We start from the raw sequence: 16,280 nt of genomic DNA on the forward strand, positions 1-16,280 counted from the left end.
TCAGTTCATTTTAAAGGCACCAAGGCTAACACTGCCATTGCATCCATTCAGGTGAAAACTTGTTCCCTGATGGCAGGGGAGAAGAGACCTTGAAATATGTTCTTCATTAAGCTGGCTCAACCAGTGGGCCTCTTGGCTTTTAGTTTTTCAGGGCTACTAATGCTGAGCAGAAAAATTGGCTATCACCTAATAGCTAACAGAACATTTGGGGCAAAGTTGGGTTTTCTCGTTGTTGCTATTTTTCATTCCAAATTATCTGAACCTCAGCTTTGTGTGTTGTTTGTTTCTTTTCACGGAGCAAGGGGCCTATACATTGTGTTCATAATACATCTGCAAAGGGCTTCTGGGATGTTTTCATTGCATTTTAAATGCTGCAACCACCAGAGGACAAATTATAAGCCAAAACTTTCCTGGTAGCAGCATGCCAGAAATCTCTCAGTCTAACATAATTTGCATTGTGATTAGGAAATACACGAAATTTGATGCAGTTCTTTAGTCTTCAGAAATCACTGAGTTTTTTTTTTTTTTCAAAGTGTGTGCATGTGTGTTGTTGTTACGGCCGGAGTTAATGTGCCAGCCTCCCCAAAGTGTAAGGGCAAGGGCAAGGGCTTAGAAGCCTTCCAGGCTGACTTCTTTGACGAAATACGGGAAAGCACAGGTAGGAAATAAAGGTAGAAGGAAAAGGAAATTAAAAATAATGAGGTGAAGCTGGAGTGAGGTTGCTTTCTTTACCAGGGTAGGGGTAAGCATTGTTATTTCTAATTGAAAAGGTGAATCTTGGTGTTTGAAGGATACTTGGCTTCACTGTAGATGGACTTGAGCTATCACTGGAAACACTTTTCAAATGATTTCAAAACTTTACAGTTATAAATGTTGCAACGTTTTGCATTTCTTGGGTAAATTTTTTTTCATTTTCAAAACAGTTTACACTCAGCCCAGTTAGTAATTACCTTAAAATACAGAGTTATATCCTGCTGCTAATTATCTTTACTTTCCTTTTTCCTCTTTATTCATAAACTGGATAAGAAAGATGGGGCTTTTTACTTTAATTTACAGTAAGGTCTCAGCTTAGAATGAATTCTTTCTTTGGGCTAAATACTCTCTATTCCTCAAAGAAGAAAAGGCTAGTTTTTGCAAAATGGATTTTTTTTTTTTTGCAGGTTAACTCTAGAGCCTAAAGGACTTCTTTATCTTATTTGTGGAGCATCTTTTTAAAACCTCCCTCCTAACCAGATATCTTTAAAGGTGTTAATGCTTTAAGCAGCATGATGCTACTGGGAATCTAGGAAACTCAGACTTAGCCCCTTAGGTATTGTGAGTGGGCGGGAAGCCCCATGTACTGGAGCCCTCCGCTCAGAGGTGAGAGCTTGTCCTTGGTGTTGAGGATGCTGACAAGAAAACAACATTTAAAAAGTAATTTTCTGGGGCTTCCCTGGTGGCGCAGTGGTTGAGAGTCTGCCTGCCGATGCAGGGGACACGGGTTCATGCCCCGGTCCCCGAAGATCCCACATGCTGCGGAGCGGCTGGGCCCATGAGCCATGGCAGCTGAGCCTGTGCTTCCGGAGCCTGTGCTCCGCAATGGAAGAGGCCACAACAGTGAGAGGCCCGCGTACCGCAAAAAAAAAAAAAAAAAAAAAAGCTTATTAAAAAAAAAAAAAAAAAGTAATTTTCTGGAAGGGCCTACCTATTTTTTTCCCTTGCAAAAGTTATATATGAGTTTCCCTTTAGAAAATGACAGGTTCGACAGTTCAGGCAAACCTCACCGAGGATAAATGAAAGAACTAACAAGATCGTGAAGAACTGTTGGAGATCTGGGGAGGGTAGGAATTGAGAGGAGACCCAGCACCCGAGGCTCCTTTTGTCCTGAGCACATTTTCTATTTATTTGTTATAGAACAGCCAAGAAACTGAATTGTGCTTTTGACAGTTGTGTGGAGCTAGGGTTACAGAAGTCAGAGCTCGGGGCTGGCCAAAGGTGAGGACAAAGAAAAATCACCCCCACTGTAAGCTGGAATCATGAAGAGCTACACCCTCAGGACAAGAGTGAACCAGTTTTGCATCATCTGGGTGAGCTAGAGAGCTAGCTTTGGTTTTGGTTTAAGGTAGACTCAGACTTCTGGTGCCTGGCAGAAGAAGATGGAATTTTCTAGAGTAAGGTACCATTCACCCTAGGCCACAAGTTTCAACTACAAATAAAATTTTATTGAATTTTTGGTGCATTTTGAGGGGCTGTCCTACAGGATTTTAGGAGAGATTAGAAGTGGGTGTGAGTCAAAGACAGGATCATGGAAGACTTTGGTTTTGGCCTCAATGACTGGAAGAATAGAGTTCTTTCCCACCATTTAAGGTGGAAAAGATGGCAAGTGGAGTAGACTTGGAGTGGCAAGGTCAGAAGTGCAGTTGAGATGTCTAGACATCCAAATGTAAGTAACAAATAGGCAGGTTCTCTCAACAAGGGAAGTCTGGGCTAAAGATATAAATTTGGGAGTGTTGTTATTAATTAATTAATGCCTGGAGAAGAAGACCAAAGACACAGGAAATCATGTAGAGAGAATGCAGGGACAAGCCACAGAGTGGAGGAAGGTATTTTCAACATATGTAACCAACACAAAACTACAAATCAGCAAGGAAAACAGGCAACCCCAAAGAGAAATGGCTAGAGACTTGAACTGGCTCTTCATATAAACACGTAGCAAAATGGCCAGTAACCATATAGAAAGGTACACAACCCAATTAGTAATCAGGAAAGGTGAAATAAATCACGGAAAGAAAGATATTACTAGAGAATCCCCATGCATACTGTCAGAGAATGGAAATGGTTTCAACCATTTTAAAAATAATTTGGCATTACCTAATGAACTTGGAAATATTCATTATCTTTAACCCAGCAGTTCCACCCCTAGGTACATCTTATAATGGTTGCACGTGTGTACCAGATGTGTAGAAGAATGTTCTTTGTGACATTGTTCATAATAGTGAAAAACTAGAAATGACCTGAATACCCATCTCTGTAGAGTGGATAAATTTTGATATACTCATCCAATGGGATATTATCAGGCAATTAAAATACACACCTCAGTTATACTCAATAACAGGGGTGAATGAATGAAATCACAATTTCATTTAGCAGAAGGTGCTAGACAAAAAAGAATATAAAATCAAGCAAAAACTAATGTTTAGAAATAATAGTAAAATCTTTTAAGATAAAAGATGCAAAGAAGTGAATACCATAAGAATCAGGAGAGCAGTTACCTCTAGGGGATAGAGGGTGTGATCTGGAAGGGATGCACTGGGCTTTGGGTTGCTGCTGGCGATGTTATATTTCTTGATTTGGGGCCATATATATATATATATATATATATATATGGGGGAAAGAGTCTGTAGGAAGTGAGGTTATTACCATTCATCTAGTCAGTATTTGCATAGATAAGACATTTTTCTAGATGCTCTGGGGTAGAGTTGAACAAGTCCTGGTCACTGCTGTTCATAGAGCTCACAGTGCTGTAAGGGTGATTGAGAGTGTACCCAGGTGCTCAAGGGTGGCAGCACACGTCAGGGAATAAGAATAAAGGCTTTGAAGCCAGAAGCCTGTACTTTAAGCCAGGTTCTACCTGTGACCAGCTGTGTGACTCTGGGCAGCTTACTTCATTTCTCTAAGCTGTGGCTTCATAATGTGTAAAATGCAGATGGTAGTATCTACCACAGAGTTAGGAATATTAAGTGCATTGGTGTGCGTGCATAAAGTGCTTGCTACATAGTAACTAGTGCCTTGAAGTATTAGCTGCTTTTTGAAGTAACTCATAGAAAGGATATGAAACCACCATGAACAAGATGTGGAGATGCACTGGAAGCACACTGCGCTTATCCCAGCCTGAAGAACGGGGAGTATACATGATGCTGAGGGTGTATGGGAAGGAGCTGTGGGAGTTTCAGAAAGTTGGAGGGAGGGGTCCAGGTACTCTAGGCAGAGGGCAGTGTGACCAGGGCTATAGGCTTGGGGTGCAGCAGCCTGTGTTAGCGTAGTCCTGTGTGGCTGGCAGGGCTTGTGGTCTGGAAGCCCCTGGGCTGGAGTGGTCTGCAGACACGTTTGCCTGGCATGATAGGCTTCATTTTTTAAAATGTGTTTTTTCAGGGAAAAAGTCTTTAGAAGAAGACACGAGCTATGCCTCTAACCGCAGTTACCACCACTCTCTGTGCTGAGACCCATCATTCTTTGCCAGATGCCTGGACCCTGAAGGCATTGATGTTTATAAACCTTAGACTGTCACTTGGGCTGAGTGTGAAAGTAGCATGAGGAAACCGTGGGAAGCTTGCACGGGGACTGGATCATGGGAGTAGTTGAACATCATACCAATGAGTTTGGACTTACTCTGCAGGTAGTATGGAGCCATTGCAAGGTTTTGAGCATGGTATTGAATAAATAGAAAACTCTATTAGTTTAGTCTAGCATGATCTACGCTGGACCTGGGGGGATCCATTAGGAGGCTTTGGCGGTGGCCCGGTGAAAAGGAATAAAAGACTTGAACTAGAGCACAGAAAGCACAGGGTATATTTGACAGCTGTTCCGGGGGCTGACTTAATGCCATTTGGTAACTGATGAGGTGTGTGTAGAATGAGAATAATAGTACCAGTAACAGAGGGGGAAGGAGGTGGGCATAAGTGTGGGCCCAGGAGGCATTTAGTGGTGAGGCACTGAGTTTGAGGTGGGAGGCAGGCTTTCTGCTCAGCAGAATGGTTCAGAGTTGGTTAAGAGACTCAGTGTTGTGAGAGAGAGTTCTGAACTTTTTTCTCAAAGGCCATGTTAACTGCATGATACAGTAGGTCCTCTACATGCAAATGAGTTCTGTTCCGAGAGCATGTCTGCAAGTCCAATTTGTTCATTAGTCCAACAAAGTTAGCCTAGGTACCCAATTAACACAATCATCTGTATAGTACTGTCACACAAATAATATTAATACATAAAAAACAAACACACACACGAAAAAACATTTTTAATCTTACAGTTCAGTACCTTGAAAAGTACAGTAGTACCAGCTACATCACTACTGCTTTTACACTTGCTTCCGGACATCCTGGGCTTGAAATAAAGATACTGTACTACTGTACTCTATACAGTACTTACAATAAAGTACACAAAAGCACCACCACTCGTAGAGGATGCACGCACATGACAATGTACGCCAGACACGTGAACTAACTTACGTGATTGGATGTGTCAAACGCACGTTCGCATCTTTGAAAGCTTGCAACTTGAAGGTTCGTGTGTAGGGGATTTACTGTAATTGTTTTTGACAGTCCAATGACTTAATGTGGTCACTGTCCTATGGTGAGCTTTACTTGGTCCAGTGCAAATGGCTCTAGTCCTTGGTGGTTGTCAATAAACCAGGCACGTTGGTTGCAGAGCTGTGGGTTGTACACAGAGAGAATGATTAGTGTTGACTAATCTGAAAACAGAGGTGGGGGCATCTTGGGTTTATCCTCAGGTTGCACTGAGAAAGCTGGGTCCCGGGGCTGGTGGCCAGAAGGCATGCCTCATTTGGCACTGGCTGGATTGACAACAGGCCCAGACACACTTGCAAACACACTTCGCCCAGCCTGGGATTTGGCGCGCCTGCTGTGTGCTAGGTGGGCGGCCAGCCTCATCCACGTGCACCTGCGGTGGTGCCTTTACCTGCTGGGGAGAATTTTGCCCAGAAGAAAAGCCATTCAGTGAAGAGTTCTTGAATCTCCGATATAAGAAGCCTGGTTTACTGAAGTGGCTCCAGAAAGCTTTTGTAAATTATGAGAAAGACAACAATTATTGGTAATTCACTGATGCTTAAGGCTTGCCTGTTTTTAGATCAGCTTAATGCTATACTTGTGCTTTTTAATGGGCTGGAAATTGGCTTTGGGACTCCATGTGTGAGTGGATAAAGTCAAAACATGCTCATGTTTGAGTACTTAGAATATTACAGGTTTGTGGTTGTATTTTTGCTTATAGCCTTTTCACTTATGTTAATATATTTTTCGTGCTGAATCCTAAGGAACAAATCTTTATTTATATAACCCTCATTATATTGAAAATGTGCTGCCAGTGGATCATCGGTTATATAATATAATTACCATTTTGTAAGGTTTTTTGTTGTTAATGGTAACAATATATTGCACAGGTAGAGTTCCAAATCTCTTCCATAGTCTTTGAGATTGACTTTATAAGAAGTATATTTACAGAAAATTCTGATTTTGGAAACATTTTGTGGTACGCGGGCCTCTCCTCGCTGTGGCCTCTCACTGTCATGGCCTCTCCCGTTGCGGAGCGCAGGCTCAGCGCGGCCGCGCCTCGGCCCAGCCGCCGCTCCGCGGCATGTGGGATCTTCCCGGACCAGGGCACGAACCCGTGTCCCCTGCATCGCAGGCGGATTCTCAACCACTGCGCCACCAGGGAAGCCGTGATTTTGGAAACATTTTAATCTACTTAAGCATTTTGCTTTAGATATTTTGAAGGCAAACACATGAATTTTTTTCAAACCCATTAATAGAATTTGCTTGACTACTTACTTCTTAGGTTGAATGAGTTTTGTTCTAGTTCAGGATCTCTGACCTAATTGAAAGATTTAAAATTGTTCATAAAGTGTTAAGACCTTTGGTTAGAAATGTAAAATCATGTCTTGAATTTTATGCCCATGTTGAAGATGCTACCCAGAGATGAAACTGGAGTTTCGTTCTTTTGATAGGTCCTGGGTCAGCCTAATCCAGGCTTCCTTTTAGCGATTTTGTTTATGGTGTCATGGGCTATAGCTTTAAAATAGTCAGGTGGGGGGAATTTCCTGGCGGTCCAGTGGTTAGGACGCCGCGCTTCCACTGAAGGGGGCACGGTTGGATCCCTGGTCAGGGAACTAATATCCCGCATGCTGTAAGGCGTGGCCAAATGCAGAAAATAATAAAATAAAATAGGCAGGTGGATTCGGGGTGTTGGTTCCAGTCTTGTTGGGGCCAAATGGCTTGAATATACGTGGTATCTTTTTTTTTTTTTGCTGTATGCGGGCCTCTCACTGCTGTGGCCTCTCCCGTTGCGGAGCACAGGCTCCGGACGCGCAGGCTCAGCGGCCATGGCTCACGGGCCCAGCCGCTCGGCGGCATGTGGGATCTTCCCGGACCGGGGCACGAACCCGCGTCCCCTGCATCAGCAGGCAGACTCTCAACCACTGCGCCACCAGGGAAGCCCACGTGGTATCTATTTAAAACAGGAACGGTTTCTGAATTTTTCTCAGGCAAACTGTTATGAGGCAAACTCTATGGCTATTAGTTCCTCAAGTTCTCTTGCCCTGCTCTGCCCCCTTCTCCTTGCCCATCTTAAATCTCATCTCATAATTGGTTTGGCGGGGGTTGTTTCTGTATTTTTCTCTGTGTTTTTCTTTTTATTGGTGGTTTTTTGGTTCCAAGGAAGAACCAGATTTTCTGTTTCTAGTATTCTGTTCAGAAACTCCATGCCCTGCCCCGAGAGTGCCTGTTGCCCGAGAGATGGCAAAACAAAGCAGGCAGCAGAGCCATTTCTTCCAGGTCTGTCTTTGGGGGATGATGAAAACTGTTGTCTTTGGCAGAGTTAGAGCTCAGGATGGCTTGACATTTTCCCAATGGGTTAACATAACCCAGGGACCTCGCTTGAGTTCTGGTAACGACAGCTTAACCATCCAATTTTCCTTAGGGTATGGCTCTTGAGAGGAAAAAGCCTTTTCAAATTGAGAGCTTTTTATAGATTTCATTACTAGTTGAATCTGTATTCTTATAGGAAATACCTAATCAGATATTGACGGTGTTAGGCCATCTGTCTGTATATGAGTATTTTCCTCTAAGCCAATGAAAACCTTACCTTTGCTCAGATTGATATTCTACGACAACTGCTGCTTGGCGGGGCGAGAGATTTTTCAACATTAGATTGCATCCTTTATTGTTTTAATTTACTTCAAGGCAGAAGCATAACGCTAAAAAAAAAAGGTGGGAGGGGGCTCTTTCAAATAAAAAAGACAGCAATTGAAAACATATTAGAGGAAAACATAGCTAATATTTTTTAAAAGCTATGCAAATGGTTTAAAGGTTTTAAGACTACAGTTCATTTTTCTAAAACCAGTAGTTACCATTTAAGCTTAGTGTTCATAAACTATTTTAGGGCAAGGATAATGTCTTAACCATAGATTGTACTCCCTCTAACATAATACATTCAGGTAGAAGACATGCCACACAGGTAATGTTTATAGAATACAGCTGTTAGTGGAAGATGTACATGTTTTGCTATTTTTTCCTCGTAAGTGATGCTTTTCCCACTGAGGTCTTTGTGTCCGAAATGCTGGAAACTCTTCTCATCCTCTGTGCGTTACTCTTAGTTCTTGTAATTACTGCTTGGTCTTGCAGAAACTGAGTTTTAAAGGGTTATAGCTAAAAATAGACTCGTCGCCGTAAGCACCTCTTCACATCTGCTTTCTTTCTCCGTCCCTGCAAGGCTGACCAGTTTTGTTGGAGTTGTGCATCAAAAACAGTTGGAGGGAAAACAGCATCTGTTTAGTCAACATTTCCAGTGTTGGAAGAAGATGTCAGATTTTTAATTTTTTTTGTTTTCTTCTTAAACACCAAGTATGGTGCTTTCAGAGCAATGGAAATTGTTTCAAATGTGGAGATGGTTAGGTGTAGCCTTTGGAGGTCCATCAGGCCCACTGAGCTCTCTGTTGTCCATCTCACCCTGTGCGGGGTTTACAAAGAGACACAGCATCCACAGGGCGGGCGTCTATGGCTCACTGTTTTCTACATTTAGTCATTTGACCTTCCGAAAGCCAAGGGCGCACTAGGCACATGCGGTTGGAGGAGTGTGAAGCCAGCCCCTCTTGAGGTTTGCTCAGGATCCGGTGGGAGAGCTCTGGTTTAGAGTTCAGAGCAGGGTTTGGGCCCCAGGCTCTGCCGCCTTCCAGATGAATTGCCTTGGTCCAGTAACCTGTTTCGTCACATATGAAATGGGGGTGATCATGCCTGCCTAACACATGTGATGAGCCTTGTACGCACTGCCTGCCTGAGGAATTGGTTTTGAAGGTAGAATTAGGGAGTAGTGTCATCTAGACCCCGCAATCAAACTATGTGTGCTTCATTGTTTTTAGTAGTTTTTGCTTAATGTGCCCATGGTTCTGAAAATACCAGGTCCTGTGGCTCTCATTCCCTTCACCCCCTACCATGAATCAACAGCCCCTCCCAGCTGGGAACATTAGAAATAATGCATAGTGATTCATGAGAACCCCAGTCGTTGTGTGTCCACTGAATTTCTTTTATTCTCTTTTGGTTTTGAAGGTTGGAGTACATTTTTTAAAAAATTTCTTTTGCAGCAACACCATAACCTTATCTTTTAATTTCATAAATAACAGGCCTTGCCTTTTGTTTTTTTAGGAAAGATGTAGGAGGTGTGATGTTTCCTCTCATTACAGAAAGTTAATTATTTGTACTTATTTTTGCCAAGCATGCTTACTAGTACATTGGGAAACAGCATTCATAATAATTTACTAAGTATTTTTTGTGATGGTAGCATCTCGTCCCTCTCTCCACACATTGTATAAATGCAAGTAAACCGTAATTCATTCAATAAAAACCGACAGTTGCAAAATTTCTATTTTTTAATAATTTTTATGCTCATGGTATAAAAATTTAAGAGTACCAAAGGGTTATATATATGCTGGAAAGTAAGTTTTCTTCCTTTCCTCATCCTCAATTGTTCCCTACAGAGATAACCACTTATAAGTTCTTAAAAATTGAAATCGGTGTTTAATCATGGTTTGATGCTCTGATATATTTGCCCTATCATTTATTGGCCTTTTGATTAAGATCAAGTGCCTCTGACTATGCACTATAATTTTTGGTTATAAGTTAGAGGAATCAGGAGCAAGTTACTAGGTGTACACTTGGACATATGAGCAGAAATGACTGTAACTTTTATGATATCTTATCCTCGGTTTAACTAGCTTTTGGAGCTATCGTTCCCATGGCTTTTGAGTGTCTTGATTTCCGCATCTGTGTGTTTTCATTTTCCAGTTGCAGCATGAGAAAGCTGAACTAGAACAGCATCTCGAGCAGGAGCAGGAATTCCAGGTCAACAAACTGATGAAGAAAATTAAGAAACTGGAGAACGATACCATTTCTAAGCAGCTTACGTTAGAACAGGTAAAAATGTATGGTTCTCTTTGTACCCTTTTTAGGGTAGTTATAGTTTTATATATATATATATATTTTTTTCTCATATCATCAACTGTTCTTTCAAGCTTTCAGAGGTCCTGAGGAATATCAGTGAAAAATATTTTTCAACTTTTTCTTCCCACAGCGGCGACTTCCTGTCTGAAGTACACATTGGCAGATCTGCATAGCACCTGCTCACTCTTTCACACACTTGTGCTTTTTTTAACCACAATTAATAAAGTTTCAGGAGATACGTTGTGATGTACTGATTTATAGGCAGGAAATGTTAGGTTCCTTTTGCAAAAGGGGGAAGAATATGTTTTTAACCACAGGATCGTTTCTGTGAAAGTTCCTGAGACAGTGTGGCTATGGAACTAAAACTTTTCTTTCAAGGGTTCTTCAGAACAGTTAGCATTTTTTGTCTTTGAATTATTAGCAAACTTATATGAACCCTGTCTTTTCCCACCTAGATTTGTCAGTACAGGTATGGAGTCCTAGACTTAGTTGCTCATCCTGGTTCAGCCACTAATTAGTTTTGTGACCTTGCATTAACTTCAGAGAAGTTAAACTTCTCTGGGCCCAGGTTTTCCATTTACAAGCAGAGAAGCACAAACTAATGTCAGGCGTGGCAAGCTTAAAAAGGTACAGAAGGTGGAAGGTGATAGTGCAGTTTCTTTGGCCATTGCCCTTGGTAGACGTTGGTATTTGAGCACAGGTCTTGCCTTAGGAGGCCAGGCTGGTCTTTATCTGCCAACTCACAGAATCGTGGGCCACTGTTATCAGTCCTTCCAAGTTAGGGTGTCAGACAGAAGCCCCTAGTGCTTTTCCCCATGCTATTTTCCCAAAGTTAGGAGAGGCTCGGGCTTCCCTAGTGGCGCAGTGGTTGAGAATCCGCCGGCCGATGCAGGGGACACAGGTTCGTGCCCTGGTCCGGGAAGATCCCACATGCCGCAGAGCCGCTGGGCCCGTGAGCCATGGCTGCTGAGCCTGAGCGTCCGGAGCCTGTGCTCCGCAGCGGCAGAGGCCACAACAGTGAGAGGCCCGTGTACCGCAAAAAAACAAAAAACAAAAAACCAAAGTTAGAAGAGGCTGACCGTAGTCTAGTGCCACCTGGTTTCCATGTCAAATTCAGTGTATTCACATTTTCTAGTGCTTTGTGATGTAGATCCAAATGACCACTTTGATGATTTGGCCAAGCTCTTCATGCAAAGTTGTCTGACTTTTCCCAAGTTTAGAATCTTTCTGTGCATCTTAGTCCATGCTGACTGGTTCTTGAATCACCCTCAGGACCATTCTCATTTCATCATTGCGCTTGAGACTGAAACGGTGACGGGAATGTCACGCTTGAGAGGAAGTCAGGGTTAGTTTTAAACTAATTGGACTGACTTTTGGTTTTTGTGTTATTCTTGTATCTACCTATATCAAAGGGTGGAACGTCGCTGGGTTTTCTAAGACTATGAATAATGGCCTTGGAAATTTTTCCATTCCTTCTAGGTTAAAGAACAAAACAGTTTCATTTCCAAGGCTTGGCTGTTTTACACATATCCAGAGTAATCTATTCTTACCTGTCCTCTTTGGAATTCAGATGCAATTTCTAAATTTAGAAAACTCCTCCACATCCCCCGCCCCCCCCCGACCCTGCTCCCAGCTTAAATCATTTTATTCCAAAGTTCACCTGTTTGATTTCCAGGGTAGGCAATAGCAAGTTCTTTTCAAATTAAAGTTTTGAAGATTCTTGTTTAAGTCCCTGACATACCAAGAACTCGTTACTGGTACTTGTTAATCAAGAGTTAACCAAGCGGCCAGGTGAAATTTTCACAGTGGTTGGTATTGTGAAAAGTTCACTTGGTCACCAGCTTCCCTGTGATGGCTGTCAATACCGGAAGTAGCTTCTATCTTGTATTTGTTTACAGGCTCCTTGAGGAGACTTTGGAGCTCTGACCCGTGGCCACAAGGTGGAGGTAGTGGCCTAGAGTCAGAAAGAGAAGGGTTGGCTGATCGTACCATCCCTGGGAGAGAGGATGGATGGCTCTTAAGGCTCTTTGGAAACTTTAGTAACTAAATGCTTTTAAAATGAGGCCCAAGGCATACATTCTCCCAAAGTTAATGATTTAGTCTGCTGTAAGGCTTATTTCAGACCTCAGCACTAAAGAAATGGATTTCCGCAATGGCATGTGTGCATTGCAAAGCCCTAAACTAGAAATTATCCTCAGATCTGGGATATCAAGTCTTATTTTATTCTTTTAATTTTTAAAAATTTTTATTGGAGTAGAGTTGATTTACAATGTTGTGTTAGTTGCAGGTGTACAGTGAAGTGAATCAGTTGTACATATACACATATCCACTCTTTCTTTGGATTCTTTTCCCATATAGGCCATTACAAGTCCTCATTTTAATTAAGATGGAGAAAAGTAACACCATCCTAAAACTTTCCCCCCTTTCTCTTGGGTATGTCTAGGATACTTGTATGTTGGGGAATTTATTTGTTTTAGCTACAAGTAATTTTAGTCGGTGTTAGGGGGGAATGTTTGTTTTTTTCTACTGTAGAAATAAATGTCTTCCATGTTTCCATGGATGTGATCTGATCCTTTCTTGTGGCCATCTCTTGGGATTATCATCTGTATTATAATATTTACGATATATCATAGTCTGTATAATATAATATATCCTATACTGAAATTATTATCAGAAGAGCCAAGGCATGTGCTGTACTATGCATTATAATGATATATGTGTGTAGTACATACCTTTGCTCTTCTCTCTGACAATAAACATATTTTTAAAACTAAAAGCTATTTGAAGGCAATTATCCTGTGTGTCCCGTGCCTTGCCACTGCTTTTTTGGAAGAGTTTAAATAAAGTGTGGATTTAGACAGGTGCCTGGAGAGCTGTCATTTGTACTTTGAAAGGCAGTGTAGGGTAGGTTCAGGGCCTGGGTACTGGACTTGAATGGAACCAGATGTGAACCTCTTTCCTCTGCTAAATATCTTAATTAATTTATTTTTTTGGTAGAGCAGCTTTATTGAGATGTAATTCACATACCATTACAAATCATCCATTTAAAGTGTACAATACAGTGGTTTTTAGTATATTTAGTGTTGTGTAACCATAACCAAAATCAATTTTAGAACATTTTCATCACCTCAGAAGAAACCTTGTTGCTCAATCCCCTAGTCCCCTTAAGCAACCACTACTCTACTTTCTGTCTCTGTGTATTTGCTTATTCTCGACACTTTCCTATAAACGGAATCATATAGTGTGTGGTCTTGTGTGACTGCCTTCTTTCACTTAGCGTGATATTTTTATCCACGGTGTAGCATATATCAGTACTTCATTCCTTTTCCTGGCTAAGTAATAATCCATTATATGGATGTACCACATTTTGTTTATCCGTTCATCATTTGCTGGTTATTTAGGTTGTGTCAGCCTTTTGGTTATTATGAGTAATGCTGCTGTGAACATTCATGTACGATTTTTTGCATGGACATGTGTTTTAATTTTTCTTGGAAATAAGATTGGAATTGCAGGGCCACATGGCAACTCTCTATTTATCTTTTGAAGGAAATGCCAGACAGTTTTCAAGGTGGCTGCACCATGTTATTGCAACCATCCTGGTGGATGTGAAGTGGTATCACAGTGTGGTTTTGTATTTCCCTGAGGCTAATGATGTCGAGTATATTTTCAGGTGCTTCTTGGCCATTTGTATATCTTCTTTGAAGAAATGTCTATTCAAGGTCTTTTTATTACGGAATTATAAGAGTTCCTTATATATCCTTATACATATAATATATGTATTTTATAAGATACAAGTCCCTTATGAGATACATCATTGCAAATATTTTCTCATTTTCTGTGGGTGTTCTTTTCACTTTCTTGAGCGTGTCCTTTGAAGCATAGAGGTTTTTTAATTCTGGTGAAGTCCAATTATTAATTTTTTTCTTTGGTTGCTGTGTTTTGATATCATATCTTAGAATGCAAAGTCACAAAGATTTACCCCTGTTGTCTTTTTTGGGTTCTCACATTTAGGTCTTTGATTCCTTTTGAGTTAATTTTTATATGTGGTGTAAAGTAGGGTCCAAATTCATTCTTTTGCATGTGACTATCTAGTTGTCTCAACCAGTTCATTTCTGAGCCTCAGTTTCCTTATCTGTAAAATGGCAATAATAGCAAACCTGTGTCAGGTACAGTGAATGAGAGAGAGTGTAAGGTGATTTGCATAATGCCTGCTACATAAGCACTCAACATAAGATAGCTGCTGCTGTTAATTTTTAAATAAGCATATATATGTGTGTGTATAACGGAATCACTTTGTTGTACACTTGAAACAAACACATCTTTAACTATACTTCAATTAAAAATAAAAAGAAACTAAAAAAAAATCATCTATATTTTGAACCTAATGGGTTGAACCTGCAGAAGGGGTATTGGAAGGCCTCTGCCGTGGATTCGTGTTGGCCGTAACATGTTTGTTTTGAAGGCATAGCTTAGGTTGTAACGGTTTTTAAGAGGGCACCTGGGGACTTCCCTGATGGCGCGATGGTTAAGAATCCGCCTGCCAATGCAGGGGACGCGGGTTCGGGCCCTGGTCTGGGAAGATCCCACGTGCCTTGGAGCAGCTAAGCCCATGAGCCACAACTACTGAGCCTGTGTGCCACAACTACTGAAGCCCGAGCGCCTAGAGCCCGTGCTCCACTACAAGAGAAGCCACTGCAATGAGAAGCCCACACACTGTTTAGAGGAGTAGCCCCCGCTCACTGCAACTAAAGAAAGCCCACACACAGCAGCGAAGACCCAACGCAGCCAAAAATAAATGAATTAATTAATTAATTTAAAAAGAAAAGAAAGAAAGAAAAAGAAGGCACCTGCCTATTCTCTGTAAAGCAGAACTTATCTGGGTTTGGGACTAAGTTTTAGACTCCTTGCAAGGTGGACTCCAATTAACTCACGTGCTGGAGGCCTAAGTTAATCTCACCAAATATCAGGCCTTCGGCATGGACCCTCGAATTAGTCAGATAGCATTTGTTCTTCTCTTAGAATCTGAGATCTTTTCATTCTTTAAAAAGGGAATGTTACCAGCTTGATCATCAAGGGCTCTGGGCTATCAGTGGTTCTGTCGGTGTTCTGCAGGATGAGAATTCATAGAATTGTAGAGCTGGAAGGCCACATTGCAGGGGAAGACTACCTCTGTCGTTACTTTGTCCCCAGCCCCTCATGGGGATGTGAGAAAGTGGGGAAATCATGAGGAAATCCAGGGGCAGGGGCATCAGATCTGCCCAGGCTTTGGAACCACAGCACCTGCACCTGTTTCCTCTTCCTCCAGAACTTGCTGCCTAGGAAGCAGACTTGGGAGGGAAATGGACCAGCTTGGCCTATAGGTGGCCTAGCCTGCTCATACGTGCTCATACTTTTTCAGAGAAGGAAACCCAGAGGGAGATCAAGAGGTTTTCTTCAAGTCATACAACTTAGCATTCTGAATGTTTAACTCCAAAAGATACTTTATAAGCAGATGTAAAAAAAGCATGTTCAGAAAAATGTAACATTAGGAGGTTTTGCAGCACTAATAATTAGCATTAGTCTAATAAACTGGATTACTTTAGTCAATATGACTTTAGTACTCTTAAGGGCTCTTTTTAACACACACTGGTGGGCACTGCCTATAAATCTTTATTTGAAGACTTTTGTTCCAACATGTGGTCACTGTTACATTTAGGTGATAAGAACATTTCGAACTTAAAATATTCGCTAAGTGTCAAGAACTCTTCATCAGAATGTGTTCTGTCAACTAGGATAGATTTTCCTTCTCCAGAGGATAACTAGCATGAAAAGGCACAAATTAGCTTATTTATTAAGTGAAGTTCAGCTCAGCAGATGTGAGGACCTTCTGTGTGCTTTGCACAGAAAATTATAGGAAAGAAGAGAACAGCAGCCATGAACAGGTGGATTTGACACTTAACTGTTATTAGCTAGTACAGTAGAAAAATCTGGAATAAATTAGTTGGAGAATTAGTCATGTAATTCAGTGAACACTTAATGACAAACAGGGATGCCAGTCATGTACTAGACCTCTTACTTTTTTCTCCTGTGGTTGGCCCAGTA

The 16,280-nt window shown here is 41.5% G+C and overlaps 1 protein-coding gene across 4 annotated transcripts in view; it reads left to right on the forward strand.

Annotated features, from left to right (window-relative positions):
* The window catches only part of CCDC6 (coiled-coil domain containing 6), a 114,733-nt gene that overhangs the window by 61,787 nt on the left and 36,666 nt on the right, over positions 1 to 16,280 (forward strand). For all 4 annotated transcript variants that reach the window (XR_010838971.1, XM_059055076.2, XM_067025607.1 and 1 more), the window contains exon 3: positions 10,044 to 10,172. Coding sequence is in view for 3 of the 4 variants with exons in the window: in XM_059055076.2 (XP_058911059.1) it covers positions 10,044 to 10,172 (129 nt within the window). In the remaining variant the exon portion in view is untranslated. The remainder of the gene's footprint in view (positions 1 to 10,043; positions 10,173 to 16,280) is intronic.

Source organism: Kogia breviceps, chromosome 2 (assembly GCF_026419965.1).
Source record: "Kogia breviceps isolate mKogBre1 chromosome 2, mKogBre1 haplotype 1, whole genome shotgun sequence".
NCBI lineage: Eukaryota > Metazoa > Chordata > Mammalia > Artiodactyla > Physeteridae > Kogia > Kogia breviceps.